Raw genomic sequence first — 26022 nt, 5'->3', positions numbered from 1 at the left:
GTGAATACAAGTAGAAATATTTTAAACACTTAACTCGTTATGATAGCTTATTATAGATAACAGTTATTAAAAGAACAATTGGTTCATCAGCTTCACAATTGGTGACAAAGATCTGAGTACACACTCTTCAATATACTGAAAGTGTAAATTAGAATTATGGTATGTATAGATTGCACTATAGAGAAGAAGCAAGAGCTATCTAAAAAACAAAGTTTTACAGCAGTAATAATAATGGAATGAAATATTTAATTCATTCCTACTCACAGGTGACATTTGACAGGTTTGAAGTCGTGAACTGACATAAAATTGGAAAAGTAAGCGAAAAATACAGGGAAAACATTTACAGCCTAAGACACCTACAGCGTTCAGGTCAAAGACAATGTGACTCAAAGTAAACTAGACCCATCCTGAACAGCAAGACTGACTGATTATCTCTGCTGCCAGCTTCAGTGAAATTAAACTGAAATCTGATGAAGTACAGAAAGTTAACGAAAACCAAGATACCCAAAAGTAAGATCTCTAACAAAGATATGCATGCACAACAAGATTGGGGGATGGGGGCAGGTGGGGGAGTTGTTAATTTAATTGTAACAGTGTGGGTTTTTAAAAAAATAAATTTGTGGTCAACTATGTACAGAAGAACAATAACTGGCAGTTTATTTTTTTATAATATCAAGAGGAAAGATAAGTATGTGCAGTACATGCTATGAGTACCTATACATTAAGGCTTTCTGAAAGAACATTTCATTTTTTTAACATGCTAAAACACTTCAAAAGGATTGGCATTACATTTTTTATGACTGTGATGCCTGTTATTGGGGAAAATAGGTGTTCTTAATTGATGACAAAAAAGGGAGTCACAGTAGTTGAAGGCTAAACAAAATAAATGGCTCTTTCAGCATACCCGAATTTTACCAGGAAGCTTCTAAAATTCAGAAAGAGATTTCTGAGAAAATTTTCTCTATAAAAAAGTTCATATATGGATTTAGAAAACCCCAGAAGTTCTTACTGCGTGAAATATGTGATGAATAACTGTATCCTATCTCGAGTCCTTTGCATCAGGAAGGGGATATTAAAGATAACACACAACATCCGTATCCCGTTCATAAAAGGGACAGAAGTGACTGCAAAACAAGGTTTCATGTTCACTTTCCCACTAAATGAATACTGCCTAGATGTAGGTGAAAATCTCCTCAGAAGTTTCGTGAATTTCAGCTGGCAGGTGACTAAGCACTGATCTAAGAACGCTCCCTCTGCACACTTGCTGGCTATATGAACTATATCAATAAATACAACTCCAAATGGGTAACAACCAAATAAAAGCTTTCACAGCAAGAGAAGTACAAGGCCACATACCAACCCCTTCTGCATCTAACAGAGATGGAAGTTTTGAAATAACTGATATAAAAAAAAGGAACAAGGATAAATCATTAACCCTCACACTCATTTTAAATAAAACAAAACCTCTGAATTTTACAATACAATTTCTGGACAAAAAAAAGTTTGCTTTTGGAATCGAGAAGCAACTTGCCTCTCCGTAGGGCTTTTAAATAAACTGTATTTTTCTAATAAGAGGCACAGATGACTAGAACAGACATGACTATACATACTCAAGTTCATCAAAATCCAGAGGGAAGGAAATCTAGCATATGCAAAAAATCCTTAGACGGGTCCTGTATTCAAAAAACATTCTTCCTGGACAGCAAACATTGCTGACATGCTGACCAAAAACTGTAAAAATGGGGTTAAGACTCTGAGTTAAGGTAAACATTAGATAAACAGATTAACAAATTTTAATCTCAATGAATAATTAAAATCTGTTCTAATATCTAAAACAGGTTAAGTAACTACTGGAGAAATTAACTTAAGTACTGTTATTTCCGATTTCAACATTACCCAGGTTGCACCTTTATCTGTTAATTCTGTACTGCTTTTAACAGAGTTAAGAAGCTACAATCAGAAGCATCTTCTATGTAGAGTTACTTATAGACTTAGCTATGGCTAAATTTGCCCCTTAAGATAAGTAAGGAGTTGTTCAGATCTTTTGCTGTATAGTGACCTTCCAGCTCCTGGTCTTGTAAAGTCTTCTCTAAATCATCTTTTAATTTTCATACTTCATTTTTAATGTTATTTTGGAAGCCCTTGCATCCCTGCTACACATAGTAGCAATGGACTGGTTTTATGCCGCGTGTAGAGCGATAGCCCCCATACTAGTCCTAGCCACAATCTTCCTGCCTTGACCTGCAGAGACTGCAGTTGCTAAGGCACCGACCATGAGGCTGTGTTCAGCTGAGGGTTCACTGGTATTGCTAGTCCTTTCAGAGCCACTGCCTGCCAAAGGAAAGTCACTCCCCCAAATTGCGCAAGATTCTTTGTTCCTAATACACCAGTTAGCATCTTAGTGTGCCAAAAATGGTATTTTTAATATTGCTTCTAGACAAACACTATTAATACATTAAGAAGTGTTGGTGGGATCCCACCAGGAACTCTTCCAGGAACTGTTTCATGAATATTTTCCATTTAAAATAGCATTTTAAAATGGATTACAATATGTTTTATTTATTTTGCGTAGTGATAATTCACACATGAGAAACAGCCAGAATCACCATTAGGAAAGGTCACAATTTTGGAATTTCAACTTCTATACAGTCAGGAATCAGAATGAGAGGAAAGCGGAAGGTGTCCCTGCCCACGGCACGGGGGTTGGAACTAGATGACCTTCAAGGTCCCTTCCAACTCTAACCATTCTATGATTTGATTAAAAAAAAAGAAAAAGTTTCTGCTAGTTTTAATCACAACTAAGATCTATATTGCCAGTATTGTGGAACATTCCCCTCAAGCATTAGTCATCTTTCAAGATAAGATGACAGTCTTAAAATAAGTTTTAGAATTATGTTTCCAAAATAAAGATACAAGTATTTAAACAGTATTAAAGTGCAACCCTTTTCCTATAAGACAGGTAACAGTAATTTATCAGTGTAAAGGGCAGTTCATAGTGTACTTCCCTGTAATAGCGTTCAGCTGCACTTAATGAATTTTGACTTCTCTGACAAACTCACTGCTGTATCAGTTTATATTATTGACCATACAATTTTTAAAAAAAGCAAATCAAATGAATAAAAAGCTAATTGCAATCACCTTTTCCACTTAAAAGCTAAGCAGCAGCAAAAATACTGCTTTTATCAGTTTTCTTTTGTTAGTATCAGGTATGTACCCACATAGGTTTTGCCGTTTTTGTTACAGAAGTAGCAGCTTTGTTTTCACCCCTCTCAATATCTTTTTCAGGAATGTTTTGCTTCCTCTAGAGAAATGAATGTTCTTGAGGCACATGTACATTCAGTACAAGTGAAGATAAGGCTGAAAACAGAAAAATGGATTCCCCAGCAAGTTACTTAACACTGCTCCAACCACGACTGGAAGTTTCCTTTTACTACTTTGTTACCCTTTGTTAGCCTTCACTATCAGAGCTCAGCTGGACATTGTTGTACTTGGCAAAATATTTTTTCTGTCTGTCACAGGCAGAATAACGTTGATTCCTGTAATCAAATAGAAACCATTTCTGAAATATTGACTACGATATTAAACCGTGGTGCTGAAGCTACATAAAGCAGTTATGTCCTGTAAGGACAGTAAGCCTATTGGATATCAAGTGATTTTAAAAGGATGACTCAATGTTGGCACAGTTTCCCCAGCTCATATACATAATTTCCTTTTCCTCCCCTCCCTTGAGTCAGGAAGTCTCCTAGATGCATTTTTACTTTCCCAACTTGTTATGTATGTAGGACGAATTTTCAGTATTACCTGAAGAAATAAAACCCATATGAGCTATGCTTTTTGAAGTAAGAGAGCGCCAACAAACTGAAAACCAATTACTTTTACCTTTTGTATTAGGGCTTATGGAAATCTTTATTAAGTGAAAAACAGGAGTTAAAAGTGTGAGGAGTGCACCAATCTAGGTATTTTTAAAAAATCTCAAACATGTTCCATATACATTCTATACTCATTCCTACCTTTAAATTCAAAACTGCCTTTAAAAAAAAAAAAGAAATTCAATGTCCAACATGAATGTCACGATCTCCCATTACTTCAGTAAGCAATGTTAGTGAGTTAAACCATGGAATAAAAAACATGCCTTATATTTGTGACTAATATTCAGTTTGAGTCACTTAATAGAACTAACAATTACTTAAATGCTTACGCAAACTCTTGTTCTAAAAAGCTGATTAAAAATGCTGCTTCTGAAGTAGCAATTATTCTATTACAACAAAAAGCAAGGCACTGCCATGCATAAAATTAAGTCAATCTGACTTAAGGATATTCTGTGTGTGTTGTCTGTTTTACACTAGTACCAAAGAATAGCATGAATAGAGCAGAAGTTAGTTCTAATTAACATGGACATTTGAAATCAGAAATGCAGGTTTCCAGAATTTATGTCTGTGCTTCTTTTTAAAAGATGCAAAAACTTACACTTTTGACTGACATCAAATTACCTGCTGCAGATGGCATTTATTGGTTTACCTGACAGAAAATAGTATTTTTCTAAAAGCAAACTCTCTTTGTAAATATTCCGTTTCAGGGTTGGTCCCCCCCGCCCCCTCCTTTTTTTTTTTTAATTCTTAAATTGTTAAGTCTCTAAGAGAAAAACAATGCATAGAGATAATAAACGAAAAGTCACTGTATTTATTCCTTACTCTCTATACTTTCTACTCTTTTCCATTCCTGGCTTTCTACTACAACAGTTTTGAGATCTAGAAGGACGTCTATGTCCACATTTGTTCCAGGTAGCCAACTCATATAATACAGACTGCAGGCCTGGTTACTGAGTCCAAACTCCTCCCATTCTTTTAGTGTTATAGATGAAGCAAGATAGGATTTTGAAGAATGAGTCCTGTCGCAGAGCAAGCAACAAGTCAAAGGACAGATGAGGCCCTTTGGATAAACATGACTGGCCAGGCTGGGAAGGTAATTTTGAAGATGCTTTGCCTCCTCAGAATGAAAATACAAAGGCCAGTACAGAAGCAGGACTCTACTCCTTCCTTCCTAAAGGAACTGTGAACACTAGTTTATTTAGCACGTAAAGCTGAGGAATTGCTGGAAGCATTTAAAAAAAACTCAGTGTCGTTCACCAAAAGCAGTTTTGTAATGCAATTCTCTTTTGATAAAACACCATGACATTATCTCACAAACTAGACTGTCCACGGCAGCACTGGAAAAAAATACTCACTGGGTGGAACTTTCATTTCCCAGTAACTTTGATATAGATTTTGTTCCTACTTTCTAAGCACTAGCATTTCAGAGCATTACAATTAAAAAAAAATATTCAAAAAATTCAAAGTTAAATAAAAACTCCCAACAATTTAAAAAAAATCCACAAGCATATTCAGCACTAATATATGAGAAGTATGATTCCTGTTTTATTGAGATAATATCCTAAACATACTCTAAAATTTGTATGGGCTGAAAACCCTTAGTTTGGTATGCACTATCTAGCATTTTAAAATCAACAGAATGTTAAAGACAATATAACCAAACTGCCTAAGTAGATCAAATGATGTCTTTTTTTTTTTTCCACCAGAGAATTCTAAGAAATACCTTTCACATTGCCTGTGGAAAAGAACTATAATTCAGGACTGAGTTGATAAATGTTTATTTTACTAGGTTTATATTAAAAAAACCTCTATATAATGCAGCCTATGTTCTATTGTTTTACATGCATGTCTTGTTTTAGTGCTTCAGTTATGGCAAGCAAATTAAATTTCATGTTCTAACACATATTGCAAAGTTTAAACCAGCACATAGGCTAGTAGGTGTTAAATTACTACCCGTTTTATTTACAAGTTAGTAGACCTGCTTCACTTAAGGTGTTAAGACAGCACACAAGAAGGTTTGTCGGGTTTTTTTTCCCTCCACTGAAAAATATTTGCAGATTTACAGGAGAAACATGAAAAGTGATTTGAGTTTCAATGACAAAATGCTCTATCACATTGCATGTTCACATGTATTGTTAATTAGTTTGGAAACAATACTCAGGAAAATATAGTTCTCCACTAGAGATTTTTCCTCAACTTAAAAAAAACAACCCACCTTTTATGTTTAAATATACTCTCAACAACAAGACAAATTTTACAAATGATATGTCTGCTATGACTAATTTACCATTTAAAAAGTTAAAATAATCATAACGTTAACTGTAACGCAAGCAAAAGTTTTACTATTCCTAACACCATTTTCAGAAGTACATTTAAGATATTAATAAGCCTGAGTTATTTTAACTGTCACTCCACACATAACCATATTTTATGGTTTAAAGTACTACATGGAAATGAAATTATTAAAATAAAAATTAAGTATTAATTTTAAAAATATAAACATTTTAAATAAAACTAGACTCTCAGTAAGAAAACTTAACATACAGCTAAGCTCATACATTTCTGGAGGAAAAAAAGTAAGTTTTACATTATTCGCATACAGTTAAAATTTTTTCAGTGAGGCTAAATTATCAACAGGTACCTTCAAAACTTCTACAAAATATGAGCACACCACAAACTTCTTTCTCTTAAAAAGAAAATACAGAAGGCTTTGTACACAAACAGCACTTATCCCAAAGCAGTGAAAGACTAAAATTGATTTGAAATTAAAAGTTTAATTAAAATAAAATTTCCCCTTATTCTTTTAAATAAGAAACTAAGCTCACCCGAATAGAACGAACACGTAGAGCGAGAAACTTAAACATGACTAAGAAACCATGATGTTTAGATTTTCTGACTGAGCGATCATAAGTCTAGCAGGGAAGACCAACCCTGGCGTTTTTGCTGTGACCAGCTGTTCCGGCAATTAGAAAATTTCCTGTCAGGCAAGTCAGACACAGTTGGGGGGTGGGGAGAGAGAGGGAGAGAGAGAGAAAGAGAAGGGGAGAAAAAAGGGGACAATTTTTTGTTGTATTTTTTTTTATTCCCCCTCCCTGTCCCATGGTAAAGAAAAACTGTGCAGCAGTGGTACTCATGTTGCTGATGCTGTAGAAATCAGCACAAGAAACTTAAACAGATTGCCTGATAGCAACATACTGTTGCAGATGTTATTTATTCCTGGTTCCCAGAAAAGAACAACAAAGATCAACGTGTATTTCAGAAATCATGCTAGTATGCAACCTTTCACTAGTTAAGCAGAATAGCAACTATTTTGTCCTACATGCGATAATTGTATTTTTATGAACTTAAGTTACAAAATATTTGAAGATATCATATATCTCTACTTTTAAGACTTCAATGCAGACAATGTGGTATGCTTATGCTTAATGACTATTTTTTATTTACTGGAGTTGTTAGAGGACCAAACGGACCTTGTGTATAGCCCTTTGAAATCCTGCACATAGAAAATGCTACACAGATGTTATAGAGGTTAGGCCAAGACAGACTGCAAAAATTATTTGAACTGGATCACCCAGCTTGAATGTCTGACTTATGCACCAATATGATATTGCTCTTTAGACAGTGAAAAATGTCTTAAAGTAAAAAAATACCTATTTTCTTTCAATATTTAAAAAAACTTCAAATGTTTCTAAGAACTAGAATTCAATCTAATTACTTCAAACAGCTAGAGATGAAGTTTTCAATTTGATCTCTCTCTAGATTCAGTACAGAAGTTATTGTTCTGAATATCAACAGTACATTTAGCTTTTTTGATATTTATTAAAAACACTGAATTACAGAGTGTATGCTCCATTAGAATATGGAACAAGACTGTTTTTCTTCAAGCAATAAATAAAGGCAAGTACCAACATTTAGTCAAAGGCAAATACAAGTACTCAGCTATAAAGAGATCCAGGTGATTCTGTACCAAAGGAAACACAGCAAAATACTGTACTTCTTCCTGCACTAGACATTAAAAAAACCTAACCCTCCAAACTACCTCCCTTGATTGGGTTCTAACAAATATCTGGATTACTGCAATTTTTTCTAGATTTTAATTCTTCTTCAGAAGACAAAGCCAGTAATGTATTTATTTTAAGTGACTGAACATGTTACTTCTATCTCTGCAGCACATCCTGGCTGTCTACAGTACCAGTTTCTAACTTTGCCTTTAAAACCTGGATTATATGTCTCCCCAGCACAAGTTAAGACCGTCTTGCCCAAATGCAGAGATTAGAAATAAAGACCCCTCATTCCCGGCTTTATCAGGACCCCACAAGCAAAAATGTGCCTTTTTTGTGTTCTCTTCTACTCCCCTAAGTCTTTATTTATGTCACATCCATAGGGATGGATCTTTCAAATTCTATGTACTGAATATACAGAGTTATTATTATGGATTACACAGGCATTCAGTGACAACTACTACTACACCTCGAGTCCTCAATTACAACATACTCTTTATAGTCCAGTGCATTACAGCTTTTTTTGAAGAAACAGCCTCTACTACAACAGCAGTAACACAGCATGAAAAATGATTCAATATTTGCTTTGGGATAAACAAAGCTTCTTGAACACAAGGAGGTTACTGCAACACAGGATTTCAAGTATTTCATAAATGGTACAAAAATTACTTGAAGCTTTCCTCTCTTCAATTGTTTTAAACTTCCAGCTACCTCCTCCTCAAAACTGAAATCTCTCAAGAATTACACTTTAATACAGTTGTTTACAATTTGAAGACTTAATAAATAAATGGGAGAGTGTTGAAGCTCTCTGCCTTACCTTGTCAAGAACATGTATGAATCTGCTAAAAGCAGAGTCATCAGGAATCTCCAAATCACTAAATTAAACTCTATGGTAGCAAGGATAGCTAAAAGCAGAAAGAGTAAGTGGTAAGACCTACACTAACTATAATGTTCTTTAAAGCTGAAAAGACACTGTGGGTACATAACCATGTTCTTCTCTTTTTCTTGTAAGGGTGTAAGTGCATTCTGCACTTATCAGTAGATAAACTGTATCTGCTAAGGGTGACAGGAATAAGGCATTTCAACTGCAGCATTTGTACAATTGCTGACTACTGCTCTCCCAAACCTTTTATGTGACCTCCCAGTGGAGTACAAAGCACAGTGCTCTGAGGTCAGTGGGGTTACTTCACAACAATAGTTTTCCTTTAACTGGCATGGGTCTGCAGCAGGTGGAAGAAATTTCTTGTGTTCTGGGAGAATAAAGCCTGCATGGTTCCCAAAGACCACTACCAGCCAACCAGAAACATTAAGGTATATGCTACATAATTCATTTTGAGAATCTCTGAGAAGAGAGCTTGCCCTTTTAAATATTCCTTCGTATGAGAAGGAGACAGGTTAGAGGGCAGCAGTCCCCAACAGGGAAGTCTATGATTACAAGGACAAATTGCTCCAGCAAATTGCTTCCCTTACCTTGAAGTCTTTGAGAAGGATTTGTATTATACATGTTTATCACAAAACACAACTGTCTCCAAAACAAAAGGAATTTGCTGTGCTTGTCAGTGACAGTTCTCTCAATTGCAGAACTCCACTTGCACAATGCATTTCATCCTCTAGTACAGAAATACAAAGTGAGTTCATGTCTCATCTTCCCCTCCTCTTCTTTTACATTGGATGCTCTGGATTTACAAAGATGAAAAGATGTGATCAGACTTGCTGTCCAGACATTCAAGAGAACAGGGCTCACAGAGAGCAAGAGACCTGAAAGATGTTGGAGAAACTCTCAAAGCAATACAGAACATGTGGGAATCCATAAGTGTTACTGAATAAAACACGCACGCCAGAGTGGGATGCTCGCTTTTACACATAACCAGAAAAAGTTGAAGCATTTCATCTAAGTGGAGTCCATTAGGTAGACTGACAATCTTCCTATACCGCCAGTCTGAGAAGTGCAATGATGCAAATTAAGTCTTTATGCTGTTAGACAAGCAAAGCTCTGTAGTACAGATTGCCTTCAACTATCTGGAAAAAACAAAGATGGAGTACATATAATGAATGAAAAGCCCGCACTTGATGAAGGTCAACTGTTGAGGAACAGAGAGCTACTTTTTGAAGTTTTCAGAACCTGAATAATATACTTCTCTTCATAATAAATATGTTTGTATAGCCAAAGCAGCAATATTAATCAGGGGGTGTGGCAGTTTCCATCTGCTAGTTTACAGGCTTTTCAGGGCTACCATCTGTTTTCTCTTCATGTAACAAGCAAGCAGCTTGACTTCTAATGTTGCTTACACTCTCAAATTATTCAATTTTCTGACCAACATCCAGAAAGTATGCTGCACCTAATACACTAAGTCCAAAATAAGCCACTTGGAAAATCTATTAGAAGATACTAATGAAACAGTTTTGCTGTAACCTTTCCTCAACACCTGATGACATCCTGGGGGAAACAAATATTCCGGGGTTTGCCTTCTTTATATGGGTTTGATATCTAACAGTTAACATCTCAGACTAAAAGCTCCGCACTACCTACAAGGATGCTGTAACTTCTTACACAAGAACCACTAAGTCCATTCTTACACAGGTAAGATGCACACGCGTCACTGAGATTCCACCAAAATTCATCCGAGGTGCAGCACAGCGCTTTGGAAAATAATGAACTCTAATTTCATTACATTAGAGGAAAAAAAGGCATTCTGCCTTTTGCAAAGGAAAATCATGGGCATGGAGAAGGGAACAACTGGATTCAAGTTTTACAGATGTAAACCGTTTGCTTGGGAAAGATATTTGTTCAAGAATCAAGTTATTTGATTGCAAAATAGAATTAAATACATGTGTACATATATTTAAATATATTTAGTAAAATACATTAGAAGGAATGCCAGAATTATGGATCACCTTAAAGTCTGATTTTAGTATTTGTAACCCAGATTGTTTCCTTCACTGCATTACACAGCGGACACAGTTTCATTATGTGGCTTTAACAGAAACTACAACTTACTTCATAACAAGGAACACGGTGTTATACTGAATTATGTACTGTTATGGTTTCAAACAATTGCATTGCTATGGCTGTCAAGAAAGCTTCCTTGGTTTGATTTCCATATCAACACGCAATAATTACACACTCATGAATGTATAAGCAATGTGAAAGCATAACTTGACTGTATACCTCATCTCTCAGTAAAACTACAAAAATATTAACTTGTCAGTTTTACTACTGACAAACTTTCCAAGTAGCTTTTTCAGCCAAAATTAAGTATCAGTCTGTAAAAAATGAGAAATCCCAAAATCAGTAGTCTATGAATACTTGTGAACCCAAGATACTTCTGTAATATTTAAGAAATTCTAGCTATGTCTTACAACCTCTATCACAGAACCAAGAATTAACATCAAAGTACTGACAAAAATACCCACACAGAAAATTGAAATGTAAAGGTTATGACAGCAAAAGGAAAATGAACATATCAAAATGATCACCAAAAATATGTTCAGTCATGGTAACACACATGATTTTTCTCGTAATCAGAAACTGTTACTGAGCACCCAAACAGCAATATCCAATAGAAGTTTAGAGCAGTCCTGAAACGATGCTTCAACCTGCCAAAATGCAAAGAGTTTGCACTAATACAATGCTATAATATTAAAAATTGAGGTGAAACTAAAAATAAGTTAAAGCCTCTCTCAAATGTTTTATAGAATCATAGAATCATTTAGGTTGGAAAAGAACTTGAAGATCAGGTCCAACCATAAACCAAGCACTGCAAAGTCCACCACTAAACCATGTCCACATGGTAGTGCCACATCTATACATCTTTTAAATACCTCCAGGGATGGTTTTAAAATCTAAACATTTGTCAGTTTAATTATGCTTTTTTTTTTTCTTAATTACTTCATTTTAACACTCTCATTTATTTTAACACTTTCATTATTTTCATGGCCTGTGATACAACAAACAAGATTACCCCAGATTACCTTGGTTTCAGTATTATTGCCTGAGTGATAGGGGATTGTAATTGGTGAGCGATCTCCCTGTCCTTATCTTGACACCACTCTACCCTCTCCCTCCTCCTACACCCCTGGTTGACCAGTGTTTTATAGATTCATGATAAACTGTACAGTATACATGCATGTATAATACAGAATCTCAATCTTATTTCTACATATAATTGACTGATCAAGATCAGTACTTTGATGAAGAAACTATATTGTTCACATGCTTCAAATTATTTTTCTAAAGCCTTTTCTAAGATCATTTTCCTTTTAAGCTCTTCTATTAAGACACCGATTGGCAAGACAAAGGTCATAATTTTCATCTCTCCTGACTGCAAACAGGAGATTTTATTAGAGAAAAATAAATAAAAAAGAAGTTTTTAACTACTGACTTTTCTTTGCAAGTATTTCTTACACTACCTTTTGACTACCCACTGACTACAGTCTTAGTTGTCTTAGTTATATATTTTCAGTAGGAGGATGACAGCTACTGAGATTTAGTTTTTCATCATCCAGATCAGCATATTTTAATATACTGCTTTATGCTTTAGTTCTATTTAATTCTATGCATGCTTTAATTCTGCTTATTTAAAAGTAGCGTTTTGTTTAAAGTTTTACCAAAGCATACAAGAAGTATAATAATATCACCCAGCCACCTGCATTGGAGAGAGGGTTTACTTTTTGACCACAGTTGTTTGAGCCTTAATAGGTTCCACTCCTGCCTGTGTTGAAAAAAAGTAATCTTCAGTCCTTGCAGGTTACCAAAAAGAAATGTAAGTGGGTTTTTGCCGCAACTTACAAAGTATTACTGAAAACAACTTTCCACAAGTGCTTGGAACCTATTATTTTTGTACGTTTAATAATTATACTTAAGCTAGTAGAGTACAATGGTAATACGTCAGTTGTAGTAAGTGTTTTAACAGCTAAATTGAATCCAGATAACAAAACGGAACAAAGAACACAGCACATACGATACACTCTTCACATATATACAAAAAGGGAAGCTACTTGCTGGACCAGGTGTAGTTTCTGGTTAGCTTTAGCTAGTTGAAAAGCATGCATCATGATTGTAACAGCTCAAACCCATTAATTTGTTCAGTTAATTTACTCAATCTCTATGGACACAGAGATACAGAAAGCAATGGTAGACAGAACAAGAGTGAGAAAGGCAGCAAATAAAAGGCTTTAAATAGCTTCCCCCTTTTCAGTAATGTTCACTTCAGCTTTCACATTAGGTCAAGCTTTAGCCAGTTTTTACTTGTTCTTACATTTATTTCCTGCTAGACTCAGATCATTTATGAGATGCATCAGATAAAAAATGTTGTCAACAATCTATAAAGCTAGATATAACCAGTATACTCATTGTAATAAAACTGGAATACTGAATGATTCCTCTTAAAAGAGGAGCAAGACTTTGAACCATACACCACCTTGGACTCCTCAGAAACAAGGATGTACTATTATAGCTCCTGCTTTTCTTAAAACAAACCACCAAATTTCAATCAAAGCTATGCAATTCAGACTCTTCTGTCAATTAACTTTACTTTTGACCAGAAGAATGGGGATGCAACAAAATGAAATTTACCTTTTAATATGCAGAATACTAGAGAGACTTCCCATGTAGATAAAACTGCATTAGACTTTCATATTTATTTTAGATTTCTTATCTAATTTACATTATCAGCATACTATCCAAACACTTAACACAGCAAAAGGATGCAGTATTTCAAGTTTTCACCTTCCATCTACACAGAACTAGGGCAACTCACTCTCTGTCCTGAACTTGCATACCCTATACACCTACCAAAATATTTTGCCTTCTTACCCTCTACTGGTACCTGATAGGCCCGTTCACTCTACTGTCCTCAGTTATCATTTAGAAATTTCATAAATTGTCAGTGATCACATAAATGGTCTGAGTCCATTTCAGCGCAAAGTTAAACAGAACTTAAACAAGCTTCAGTGGCAATTTAAAGTTAGTCTTTACCTTGTACCAAAACAGGTATGAAGCACTGAAAGATCACATCCCAGCTGAAGTAGTATTTTATTAGCTGACAGACAGCAAAGGTTAGCTTCCAGCTATAACTGACTAAACAGTAATTTTTTGCGTAAAAAACCCCTAGATTATTTTACATCACTATTGGCAACCTTTTACTCACCACCTAGAAATAATTGCAAAATAAATTCCTAAAATACTGGTCTGAGGTATTAAAAAGCTAAAACAATCTTAAACAAGTAGCTCAAGCATGATAGAAAGAATATTAGAGAAATATTTTAATTTTTTGATGGTCATATTAGGCCCAGTCAGCATGGGTTTATGAAAGGCAGGTCCCGCTTGACAAACCTGATCTCCTTGTATGACAAGGTGGCCCACTTAGTGGATGAAGGAAAGGCTGTGGATGTTGTTTACCTAGACCTTAGTAAAGCCTTTGACACTGTTTCCCACATCATTCTCTTGGAGAAACTGGCTGCTCATGGCTTAGATGGGTGTACTCTTCGCTGGGTAAAAAACACTGGCTGGATGGCTGGGCCCAAAGAGTGGCAGTGAAACAAGTTAAATCCAGTCGGTGGCCAGTCACAAGTGGTGTTCCCCAGGGCTCAGTACTGGGGCCTTTCTCTTTAACATCTTTATCAAGGATCTGGACAAGAGGACTGAGTGCACCTCAGTAAGTTCACAGACAAGACCAAGTTGGGTGGGAGTGCTGATCTGCTTGAGTGTAGGAAGGCTCTATAGAGGGATCTGGACAAGCTGGATCAATAGGTCAAGGCCAGTGGTATGAGGTTCAACAAGGCCAAGTGCCAGGTCCTGCACTTGGGTCACAACAACCCCACGGAGCGCTACAGGCTTGGGGAAGAGTGGCTGGAAAGCTGCCCAGTGGAAAAGGACCTGGGGGTGCTGGTCGACAGCCAGCTGAATATGAGCCAGCAGTGTGCCCGGGTGTCCAAGAAGGCCAAGAGCATCCTGGTCTGTATCAGAAATTGTGTGGCCAGCAGGACCAGGGAAGTGATTGTCCCCCTGTACATAGTGCTGGTGAGGCTGCACCTCAAATACTTTGTTCAGTTTTGGGCCCCTCATTATGAGAAAGACATTGAGGTGCAGGACCATGTCCAGAAAAGAGCAACAAAGCTGGTGAAGAGTCTAGAGCACAAGGAGGGGCGGCTGAGGGAACAGAGGCTGTTTACTTTGGAGAAGAGGAGGCTGAGGGGGGACCTTATTGCTCTCTACAGCTACCTGAAAGGAGGTTGTAGTGAGGTGGGAGTCAGTCTCATCTCCCAGGTAACAAGTGATAGGACAAGAGGAAATGGCCTCAAGTTGCACTAGGGGAGGTTTAGGTTGGATATTAGAAAAAATTTCTTCACTGAAAGGTTTGTCAAGCACTGGAACAGGCTCCCCAGGAAGTGGCTGAGTCACCATCCCTGAGGGTTTTTAAAAGACATGTAGATGTGACACTTAGGAACGTGGTTTAGTGGTGGAGTTGGCAGTGCAAGCTTTACAGGTGGACTCGATCTTAAGGGGCTTTTCCAACCTAAATGATTCTATGATGTTGTGTTAAAATAACAAAACCCCTGCAAAAGCAGCAGTTTGGAAATGTCTGAAGAAAGTAGAGGAAACCACTTGTAAGGCATCCTGCAGTTATCAAATCTTGAAAGAGAAATTTGATAGTTGTGGTGAGTTAACCTTGGCTGGCTGCCAAACACCCACCCAACCACTCTCACTGCCCCAGCTTGTTGATGGGCTCTGCTTCAGCCAGTGGTGGGTCCATTTTAGAGCCACCAAGAACTGGCTCTGTCTTACATGGTGGACCATCCCCCCTGCTACCAAAACCTTGTCATGTAAACCCAATAAAATAGATAAAGATTATAATTTTAGCAGATAAACACAAAACAAAAAAAGCTCATAGGAAGAAGGTGATGTTACAGACTCAAAACAAGGAAATTACCAAGTGATGGCAGTACTCGGAATAAATTAAGAAACCAAACCCAAACTGAACACCTTCCCAAAAATAAATGTTCTAGTTCAAACAAGAGTTCAGCTAAGCACTGTAGTCTATGTTATGCAGAATATTAGAACAAATTACATCCTTCTGGTGTTGCCTTCTAACAGCACAAATACTGTTCCTTTGCTACTCTTTAACTCTGCACTACTTTAGAGTAATCTGTCAGTGCTTGCCTTGTTTCTTGTCTTTAACTCTGTGTTAAAGACAGCAGAGCCTTACATGGTATGAGAAGGAATTAAAAGCAGTTATACAGTGCAGGCTTTTAATCTCCTAATTCTCATATCTGTTTAAGAGCTACATCTATTACTGGTATATTTGAAGACAAGCATGGAAAAGGCAACTCCACTCATCATCTAAACTGGCTCTGTCCACAACTTCAGCAGAGAGAAACTGCTATGGCATGCAATTATATCCATGCTGCATAGATGGAAACAGCTTTGACCATCTAATCACAAGCTGAAGTCTGCACAATATGCAATAGCAGCATATGAACTCTGAACTGCAACCAAATGTGGAGTTCCAAAATCATGTTTTGTGGCTAATGAAGATGTATTATGCAAATAATCTAGTTTTACACAGGTCAATAAGGAAAATATAAAATGACTAATGCTAACAACAAAAGGGCACAGATAGATGCTGCCAAGAAATCTTACGACAGAATGGAACAGCAAAGGTGATAGCTGCTGTTACACCTTGCATATCAAGCTAGAAGGGGAAAAGCTACGGTGTACACTGCCACTCTGAAAGAACCACATTTCATACAGAAAGTGCACATGTATCTGCCACGGAATCTGTGTGGAATTCAACCATGAAAGAATCCTTTGCTGTGACATGACCACAACTGAAACCTTAACTATTCATAAAGCATACTCTGGAACTCATAGATGTAAAATATTGTCACCTATGCACCAATGAGACTAACAGAGCGCCAATGGAAGCTCTTTGTTTGCTGGCACTAGGAAAGGTGGACAGTAGAAAAGAACTACATGATTTCAAGGTTTTCTAAGGTAAGAGAAGAGGAGCTCAACCTCCCTTCCTACTCAGGAACACTTTAGCTAGCCACATCTTACTAGCAAACCTTCTCACCCCTCAACCCAATTATAATTTCTACCATATTCAGCTTTGTGCTTTCCACAGGAAAGCCTACTTCATGTTAAAAATACTAGGGAGAGCCTATATTATACAAACATACTATGGAAAGCATAAAAGTTCATCAGAACAACCAGTAGGATACCAAACCAGACAAGAGCGTCAGTGAAAAAGAACCTCTCACAAATATCAGGATCCAAGATTGCACTTCACGTAAGGTAAAACTAAACAACAAAACACTAGTGGCAAACTGCCCGTAAATTAAGTGATATCAGTGTGCTACGATACTGTACTATCTTTATTACAACATCTTTCACTCACAGTTTGTGCGTTGATATCATCTTCTCCCATAGGTTCATCCACAATTTGCTGTCCATTCTGTAAAAAACATACACAGCAAGTTACTAGAAATGCTGAATCCAAGTACAGAAATAAATATATTGCAGATAGGCTTTTACGGAATGCTACTCTACAGGACCAAGTGTTCTCTTCTCCATATTCTATAAAAAAACCCCAAACACTGAAAGTAAACACAGAAGACTGCATATTGCTGGCGCACAATGTCACTCTTGCTTGGATCCTCACATATTATCTAACTGGATGATCAAACTATGAACACAATGCTAATTTTATTAGCCAGCATTTACTACCTTCTGTACTTTTCTAAGGACCATTCTAAAAAGCCATACTGGAATAGGCTTTTGAATTTGAAATTTAAAATAGAGATTTAAAAAAGCATAAATACCTTGTTGGCTAACAAATGCTTTCTTTTTCTTGTCAGTGATACTATAGTTGGAGAATCTCTAAGAGACATTTTTCCCAGAAAGACTTAGAATGACCTTGCTTACACAACAAGCATGAATATTAGCAAGTTGTAAGAAAAAAATATGTATTTCCTAAGTTACGGTACAGGATATCACCTGGGGCATTAATTTTTAGTTTGCTCCTAAAGCTTAACAGCAATTCAATATGATTTTAGAAACAAATGAAAAGCTATTAGAAATGGTTACATTTTCCATTACCACTGGAGGCAGAGTTTAAGTGCATTTGTGCATAGTTTCCCTAGAGAACACAAGGCCTAATTAATCTATTTTTTGTGAACTTAATTTAATTAAAGTTACATGCAGGTACAGATGCATATTTTCTAGATATTGGAAAGGTAATAACAGCTGTTCAGAGATTCAGAGATTTTAGCTTCATTCTACATCTTCCTTCCCACAGTTCAATTTTTCAGCAGACTTCTTGCATGGAACCTTCCTAACATCTTTCTGTAACAACTTCTTCTGTTGCCCAGAGAAGCTGTGGAAGCCCTATCCCTGGAGGTGTTCAAGGCCAGGCTGGATGGGACTTGGAGCAACCTGGTCTAGTGGGAGGTGTCCCTGCCCACAGCACGGGGGTTGGAACTGGATGATCTTCAAGGTCCCTTCCAACCTAAACCATTCTATGAGTAGTAGTCTCAGTTAAGGGCAGTCAGCATTATACCTTTCCAGTTGTACAGCTAAGGATAATTTGATGATGCTCCAAAAAGCCTAAATTCCCCTCACTGTACCATCTTATAGTGTACAAGCAGTGAATATTGTACTATCCTTCCTTATGATACATAAGAAGTTGAAATTATCAAATAGAAGACCATAAAAATACCAGCTCAGCTAAGTAAGAGAAATGAGTGTTTTTAATAAAGCCTGTTTACAAGGAAGCATATTGTGTATACATATATCATTACCATCAAGGCCACAAGTCAGATATTTTCCGTTTTCTCAAATCTATGGCATATATTTAAATTGAAATAACATTTGTATTTTAGCTACACATCTCTATATTCTGTTCATGCTACAAGATAGCTTCCAAAGTATCTCATCACTAGGAAAAAATGAGACAAAAAACTGTAGAACAAATAAGACAATTGACTTTAGCTGGAAAGTAGTCGTCTATAATGTCCTAACAACTAACGATGGCTAAACTCTGGGGCCTAAAATAGGGCAATTTGTGTATCAAAGCCATGTGCTCTAAACTGACTCCACATGCAGATTTTCAGAAATAACGATTCCTGCTACAACAATCATTCCACTGAATAATAATGTAGTACATCATCTGCAGGTTAAGTAAGATTTTATTACACAGTAAGCTTTAAGATTTCATGCTTACTATTTTAAGGCAACTGAAACATAGTTGAAGGTGGAACACACCATCAGAAGCCTCTCTTCGAAGACAAAAGGTGAGATCAACCTCTGTTTTTAAAAATGCTCTAATCTTTAACCTCAATGGTTTTTTACCACTTTATCAGTGTACCAGAAAATAACCCCACAGCAAACTTTTGCAACACAAATGAACTGTTTTGTACAATCTGGTTTTCCTGTTTAATCCTGAATTGCTTTCAGTTACTTTTCAGTTGAATTGAAGCACTGCATTCCAAACACAGTTATTTGAACTAGGAACAAACTCAGTAAACCAGCATGTGCGCTATGCGGTCATGTCTGAGCCAGATCACTGGATTAGCAGGATCTTTTTAAATAGGTCTACCCAAGCAATGATTATGCTAAAGGAATCACTGGATGGTAGAACCAGTTTTTCTCAGAACAGTCTGAGCCACGTAATGTAAAGAAGAATATGTATATATGATTTATGGTTTGCTGGTATATGATACTATTAAACGGAAAGCAGCTGTGTATTCAGAAAGTCTACAAAGCATACTGCCTTCCTTATGAGTTAAAATGTAAAGCCAAAAGGTTCCTATCAGAAGTGGCAATATTTAAACCACTGTGGAGCGAGGTCAGCAGCATGCTTAAGAGGTGAGTGAATGAAATAGGTTCCATTTTGCTGGGCGTAGACTCACTCTAGTATTTAACTAGAACCAAGGGCATGTCTCACTGAGATAACAGATTGGGACTAGATATAACAGTCAAATGAATACAGAATAAAAGAAGGTTGAATATATCTTTCAAATGTACAGATTGATCTAATTCAAAAGACAGAGACTTTAGACCTTGATTATTTTTCAGCTGCACTCCCCCTGCAGTGGGACACTAAGCAAGCAGAATGGATCAAAGATCTGGTTATTTCCAGTACTCTGGCTCCAAAAGTAGAACATATTTCAGATGACAGCACAACAGAACTATAAAAAAAATAACAGAAAAGCTCCACAGAAAGGTCCTACTTATACCTAAACACATCAGCAATCAATTTATGCCATGAACGATGGGTGCACATTCCTTATAAAGGTAACCTAAAAAAATGCTCTTCCAATCCACTCAAATTCCATTTCCTATTCTGTTTTCCAGTGGAAGCAGTCATCTTAAGTTAGCTACAAATTTCACTCCCAAAAGCTTTTAAACCTGTTGTCACATTTCACTAAATTGGTTCCCTAACTAAGCATAAAGTAGACAAACATTGGGGAATCTGCATCAGGCAGCTGGTACATGAACGTCCCCCATATGAACTGACAGAATCTCTGACACAAAAGTCGATCAACCATCAATATTTCTAGCAATCAAAAATTACAGGTTTAAACCCACTGAACTCTTAGGATATAACCAAGTACTTGGTTTTCCTGGCAAAAGGATGGTTGAAAGAAGGCTTTTTTTTTTTTCTTTCTTTAAATACACATTATTTCACTTCTTGACCAGTAATGCACACCCATAAATAACTGCACTGGAAGGGACCATGTGGTAGCAAGGAGTGGTGTATGTCAGGGTATTGGCATTGAGAAAATATAGTCATACTAAATCCTTTCTAAGAAAGGAGTACATCAAGAAATGTAGCCCATATCCCACCCACAATCAATGAACTACTTTTTGTGAAGCAGAGAATATCCTGCACTTTACACACTACAACTATATATTGATCTACAGTCTTAATGCCACTTGTAATTTTTTTTTTTTTTAAATTCTGGTTCTAATATTTACTGCAAGAGATCCAATTCATCTCAAAAGTCTGGTAAGACTGTACTAACTTGGGCATCTATCTGCACAATAAACCTAATGCGGAATACCATCTATCCTTCTGATTAGCACTGGACCCACATGGCTAACATCGTATGTAAAATACTCCATCTAGCATCCATAACAGCAATTCCAACTTACCAGTTTGGTGCAGAATATCTCATTTTAATAATAATGTCAGGTCTCAATCATTCCCATCACACAGTTTTGGGATTTTTTTAAACGGGTATCTAAACCATACTAATTGAAATATTACGTGGACAAATCATTATGTTTCCTGTAATACTATTTTTTTTTTCTTATTTTTCCCCATTAGTTTCATAGAATCATAGAATGGTTAGAGTTGGAAGGAACCTTAAAGATCAACTAATTCCACCCCCCCGCCATAGGCAGGAAGACCTTCCACTAGACTAGGTTGCTCAAAGTCCCAACCAAGCTGGTCTTGTTTCATCAATAGTATTACAGACTGTATGCACTTGAAGTTTTTAGATTTAGTTTAGCGTTTCCTTTCTCACATTCTGTTTGCAAATAAAGTTCTGCTAATTTAGACTTACCTTGCTGAACTTTATGTTCTTCCTACAGTTTAATAGAATTTTTTTCTGAAGGATATAAGTTTACCCCAAAGCTTCTCTGGTATTAGACACCACCAAATATCTTCTTCTACCCCAAAAACATCTCTGCTTTGCATTTAGACTATTGCTAGGCTATTTTAGAATGTTTAAGTAGCCTCTCTGCCAAATATTTTAACTTTTTTACTGGACTATGTTTGTCAATTATTTTAAAACCTCTTATGAAATTGATACCAGTTATAGCTTTTGGTATAATTCTTCCTCCATTAACCTCAAGACTACCTAATTATTAATATTGGGCTTGAGCACATAAGGTAGTAACCAGTCTTTACACTATTAACAGAGTTCAGTATATTATGTAACTACTGACTTTTTTGTGTAATTGGCGCCTTTTAGCAGAACAATATCTCCCCATTAAGATATAATTTTAAAAAGCGTTATATTCTTTGACATAACAATTGGACAAATCAAGAATTATGGACTGTATATCAGTGCAGGACGATGTTTTGAGTATACAAATAAGTAGACAAGATAAGATGTCTGAATCACACCATTTAAAAATCATCCAGAAGTTTTAACATACCAATGAGTAACACAGGCGATGATTTAAATGCGTTTTGGAATTATAATTTAACTAAATTACCTGGATAAGTTTGAAGTTTCTCCTGGGTAATTCCTAGTTTTCAACCACCAAAACTTCCAGACTTACCCAACAACTTTTAGATACAGTTATAGGATTTAATAAAAAACTTTTTTTTCCCCTTTAAACCTTCTGACATAAGCTTTAGGATACCAAAAATAAATATTTCAGAACACAAGAACTTTTGGTATTTTTTATTATTTAGTCATTAAAATACTGGCCATATATAGATCTGAGCCCTTACACTCTTGTGTTTTCAAGGGACTCTCAACTGACAGATAAAGCTCAAGAACCACGCGGTCCTTAAATTGAGTAAAGCTGTAACAATGCTTCTGGCTTATTTCAAACCAGCACAGAATACAGTATTCCCACTGAAATATTCATAACAAATTTGCTGTTAGCAACACAAGGCACTGCATCGAACTATGTTCAGCAAGAGCCTTTCGAACTGTACATGCTCAAACTTGCTATTCTAAGCAGCAGTGAGCTACCCTGAGAAAAACATTCGTAGGTCCACAGAAAAATAGTTGAAAATAGACTGAGGGGACCTTGAAAGGTCATCCAATCTATCTCAGTGCACCAAGGCACAATCAACTATTCCTACAACATCGCTCACAAGACATTTATGTCTAATCCCTACTTAAATCTTTAGTAATGGAGTTTTCACAATCTATTCCAGTGCTTAACTAAAATATAAGGCTTTAATAGGATGTGAATTAATGACTTGTGCCCTAACTCCTGAGCTGTGAAGCCACACAGATCCAGAGCACTTACCTAAATCCTGACCTGATTAAAACTTATTATATGTAAGTAGCAGAAATAAGCTATCATCTTAGACCTCTTTAGCTGTTCTCTCATACTATATATTCAATACACTTTGCATATACTATGTAAAAATGCAAGTTTTAAACTCCTTAAATTTATTGAAAAAATCAAAACACTTAAGATATGAGTATTTTTATGAAACATAAAATTACTGCAAGTATTTCTTTTATATAAAACTTGTTACTTCAAGTTCCATTAATTTCACATAATTTATTCTAAACTTTATTGACTAATGTGACTGATTTCTTCCTTTGCTGAGTAGTAAAAGGAACAGCAAGACATTGAAACTTGCCTCTCTGTAGACAATCCATGTCAGATATAAACCATTAACATGCAGACCATTTAGGTATAAAGCCAAACTTCCCTAAGTGAGGATACTTGGGAAACTACGTGATTTCGTAAACCCTATCTACTTTACACTACCAGTTTTTTATCTAATATGACTCAAGAGGTATTTTAATAATACAGAAACGGAGTCCCCTCTCCTCCACTGCAATGCCTTCCTTGGCATTGGCATTTATCCAGCTCTGTGCCAAGTCGGGTCAGAAAAGGAAACAAACAAAAAAAAATTTGCAGCCCTCAGTGAGTTTAATTCTCTGAATTAATTCAGCTTGAAGCCATACAAGTGCCATGGCATTATCCGAAATGCCAGACATACAGTATTATAATGCTTTTGTCCAGGCCAACCACTTTCTGTAGCTAAAACAAGCTCCAAATCATGTATGTTCATTGGTTCAGGGAAAAAAAAAAAAAAAGAAAAAAGACAGAGAAGTGAAATTTTCATTAGTTCCCTACCTGTATGGGTGGTAAATTACTACACTTACTGCATCAGTTCAGTAGCCTTAGTAAAACAAAATCAAACAAACAACAAAAAAAACAACAAAAAACCCACCACCCAACAAACAAACAAAAACACCCACAGAACAAAACACACCTATTCTATGTTCATCTGCTTCAAAGAGAAAGAAGAAACATACATGTAAAAATCACTTACTTCAATATATCCAAGCATTGCTGCACATATGAAAATAAAACAAATTCCTTCTCTGCTCACACACAATACCCTAAGAATGACTCTAGCACCCGATAGTATACAAATCTTATTACCAGGACTGTATTTGCACAAGAAGGCACCTTCCCTGCCAGGACTACTGAAAAGCCCTGCACCTGTCTGGACTCCTTCCAAAGGAGGCTGGAGGGCACACACATGGGAGGACACACCAGGTCCTTGCTCCATGAGTCAGGGGGCAGCCAATGGGCACAGCAAGGCCGTGTGCTGCAATTCCTTACAAAGCAGACACGGGTTTTTTAGAATCTCTTTCCATGGTAAATGATAAAGGTTCAAATTTAATATTGAAGTCAAAACATTACTCATTCATGCTCATTTTGTCATTTAGCTATTTTAATAAATTCTACTAAGAAGAAAGATCAAGCTGTGGAGCAACTTCACTATTTCCTAAAATTCAGGATTTACAAGGTGACTATATAACAAATTTCAGCTGCTGGAAGACAGAAGGAAAAAGACTCCCCGTTAAGTGAAAAAAAAATGTTTAAAATGCAAGTCTAAGTTCTAACAGTACATGATTTTGACAATCATGTTATGTAAGGAATAGTACAAATAATAGTCATGGTGGTCTGTTTACCTCCTGAAACCACCAGCTTTTGAGCCTGCAGGACAAAGAAGATTTTATTTTTCAAAGCCATGTTTTGCTGGACTTCTAAAATCACAACAAACCATTTCTTCACGTGTTCTGTATATACGTAAACATGAACTGTTCCAATAAATTAATGATAGGAATTAAATGTTAAATGGAAAGTTAATAAATTTAACTTAATGGAAGCTTAGAAATTGTGTCAGAAAACAGACCTAGACAATAATAATGTATTTATAAGACAAATGCTACCTTTTACGCAACTGAATTGCTTCAATAAATAAATAATAATAAAAAAAGCACCACATTTCCTCCAAAAAGAGTTAAGCGTAGCATTAAGCATACCGCAGGGGGTTCCCTGCATCAAAGGCAACATATGGTAATTGTTACTGATACGAATGAGCTAGCAGTAACTTTGTGGTTGAGCCACTGGAGTAGGTCCCTGGAAATCTGAGTTCATCTCCTAGCTCTAGAACAGACTCCATGAATTATGCTAGATGGAGTCACTAAGCTGTTGAGACTCATCTGTAACGCAGGATATTTTTCCTCCCTCTATTTCCACTGGGTGAGACATTTAATCTTATTTCAGAGAATAAGGAGAGAATAAGTAGCACAGCATCATGTATGCAAGCATATAGCACAATACTTGCAGTAAAATTCCCTGAAGACATTCTAACTTCTTCAGTTTTACTGATTAAATAAATCTCCTCTTGGAAGTCACCAAGATTGAAAAAACAGTTGCTCTTACTCTTGCCTGAGAAACTGCTTAAAATTTTCATTATTGGAATACTGCTATGAATTATATTTAAAAAACAACAAACCCCACAAAAAAACCCACAAAAACCATAATCCCAAAGCTGGTATATTGCTTGAGTTCTTAAAGTTGATAGATCTGCCAACTGCCAAGATCAATCACCTCATAAAGCTAGTATTTTTGATGTGCAGAAATAATTAAACGCCCACATTAGATTCACAATGATACATAGACTAAGTAGAGCATTTCAAATGACAAACAACTACAGTTAGTGTGACAGATCACAATCAATTCAAAGACAACAGACATGCTTTTAAACATGTCAGTCTGCTTACATCTACTTTGTGTTAAGATGTCCCAGCTAGGGTGAGAAATATTACATACGCTATAACAAACAAAACAATTACAAGCTAAGAACTACCAGTGTCATAAAAAGGACTAACAGAATGATTCAAAAAGTCAAACTCAACACTTTCTATGAGGAAACAAAGAGCTGGGGAGCGCACACAATACTGCATGAAGGTACTAAATTCAGCAGAGTAAAGCACCTGCCCCCTCCTACCCCACCCAGCTGACGGCAGGGCATCTGAACTATGTCACACAATAAGAACGCATTAACTAAAAAACAGTACAGGTAAAATTGTACCATTGAGGAGCTGAAAAAGCTGAAGAAAAAAAACAACCCCACACTTAAACA

The 26022-nt window shown here is 36.4% G+C and overlaps 1 protein-coding gene across 3 annotated transcripts in view; it reads right to left on the bottom strand.

The window, feature by feature from the left end:
• RPS6KA3 (ribosomal protein S6 kinase, 90kDa, polypeptide 3) overlaps nucleotides 1-23931 on the bottom strand; it is a 74781-nt gene extending 50850 nt beyond the window's left edge. Inside the window, exons 1-2 of one of the 3 annotated variants that reach the window (XM_009894435.1) lie at nucleotides 23914-23931; nucleotides 17269-17325 (exon numbers count right to left, since the gene is read on the bottom strand). In XM_009894435.1, coding sequence (XP_009892737.1) covers nucleotides 17269-17325; nucleotides 23914-23931 — 75 coding nt within the window. Of the gene's footprint in view, nucleotides 1-6694; nucleotides 6777-17268; nucleotides 17326-23913 lie in introns of those variants that run through there. The other 2 variants (XM_009894450.1, XM_009894443.1) reach the window with 2 other exon arrangements.
• Nucleotides 23932-26022: the final 2091 nt, after the last annotated feature.

The sequence above is a fragment of the Charadrius vociferus genome, unplaced genomic scaffold, assembly GCF_000708025.1.
Source record: "Charadrius vociferus isolate BGI_N301 unplaced genomic scaffold, ASM70802v2 scaffold770, whole genome shotgun sequence".
Lineage (NCBI taxonomy): Eukaryota > Metazoa > Chordata > Aves > Charadriiformes > Charadriidae > Charadrius > Charadrius vociferus.
This window is presented reverse-complemented; position numbering and strand designations above follow the sequence as displayed.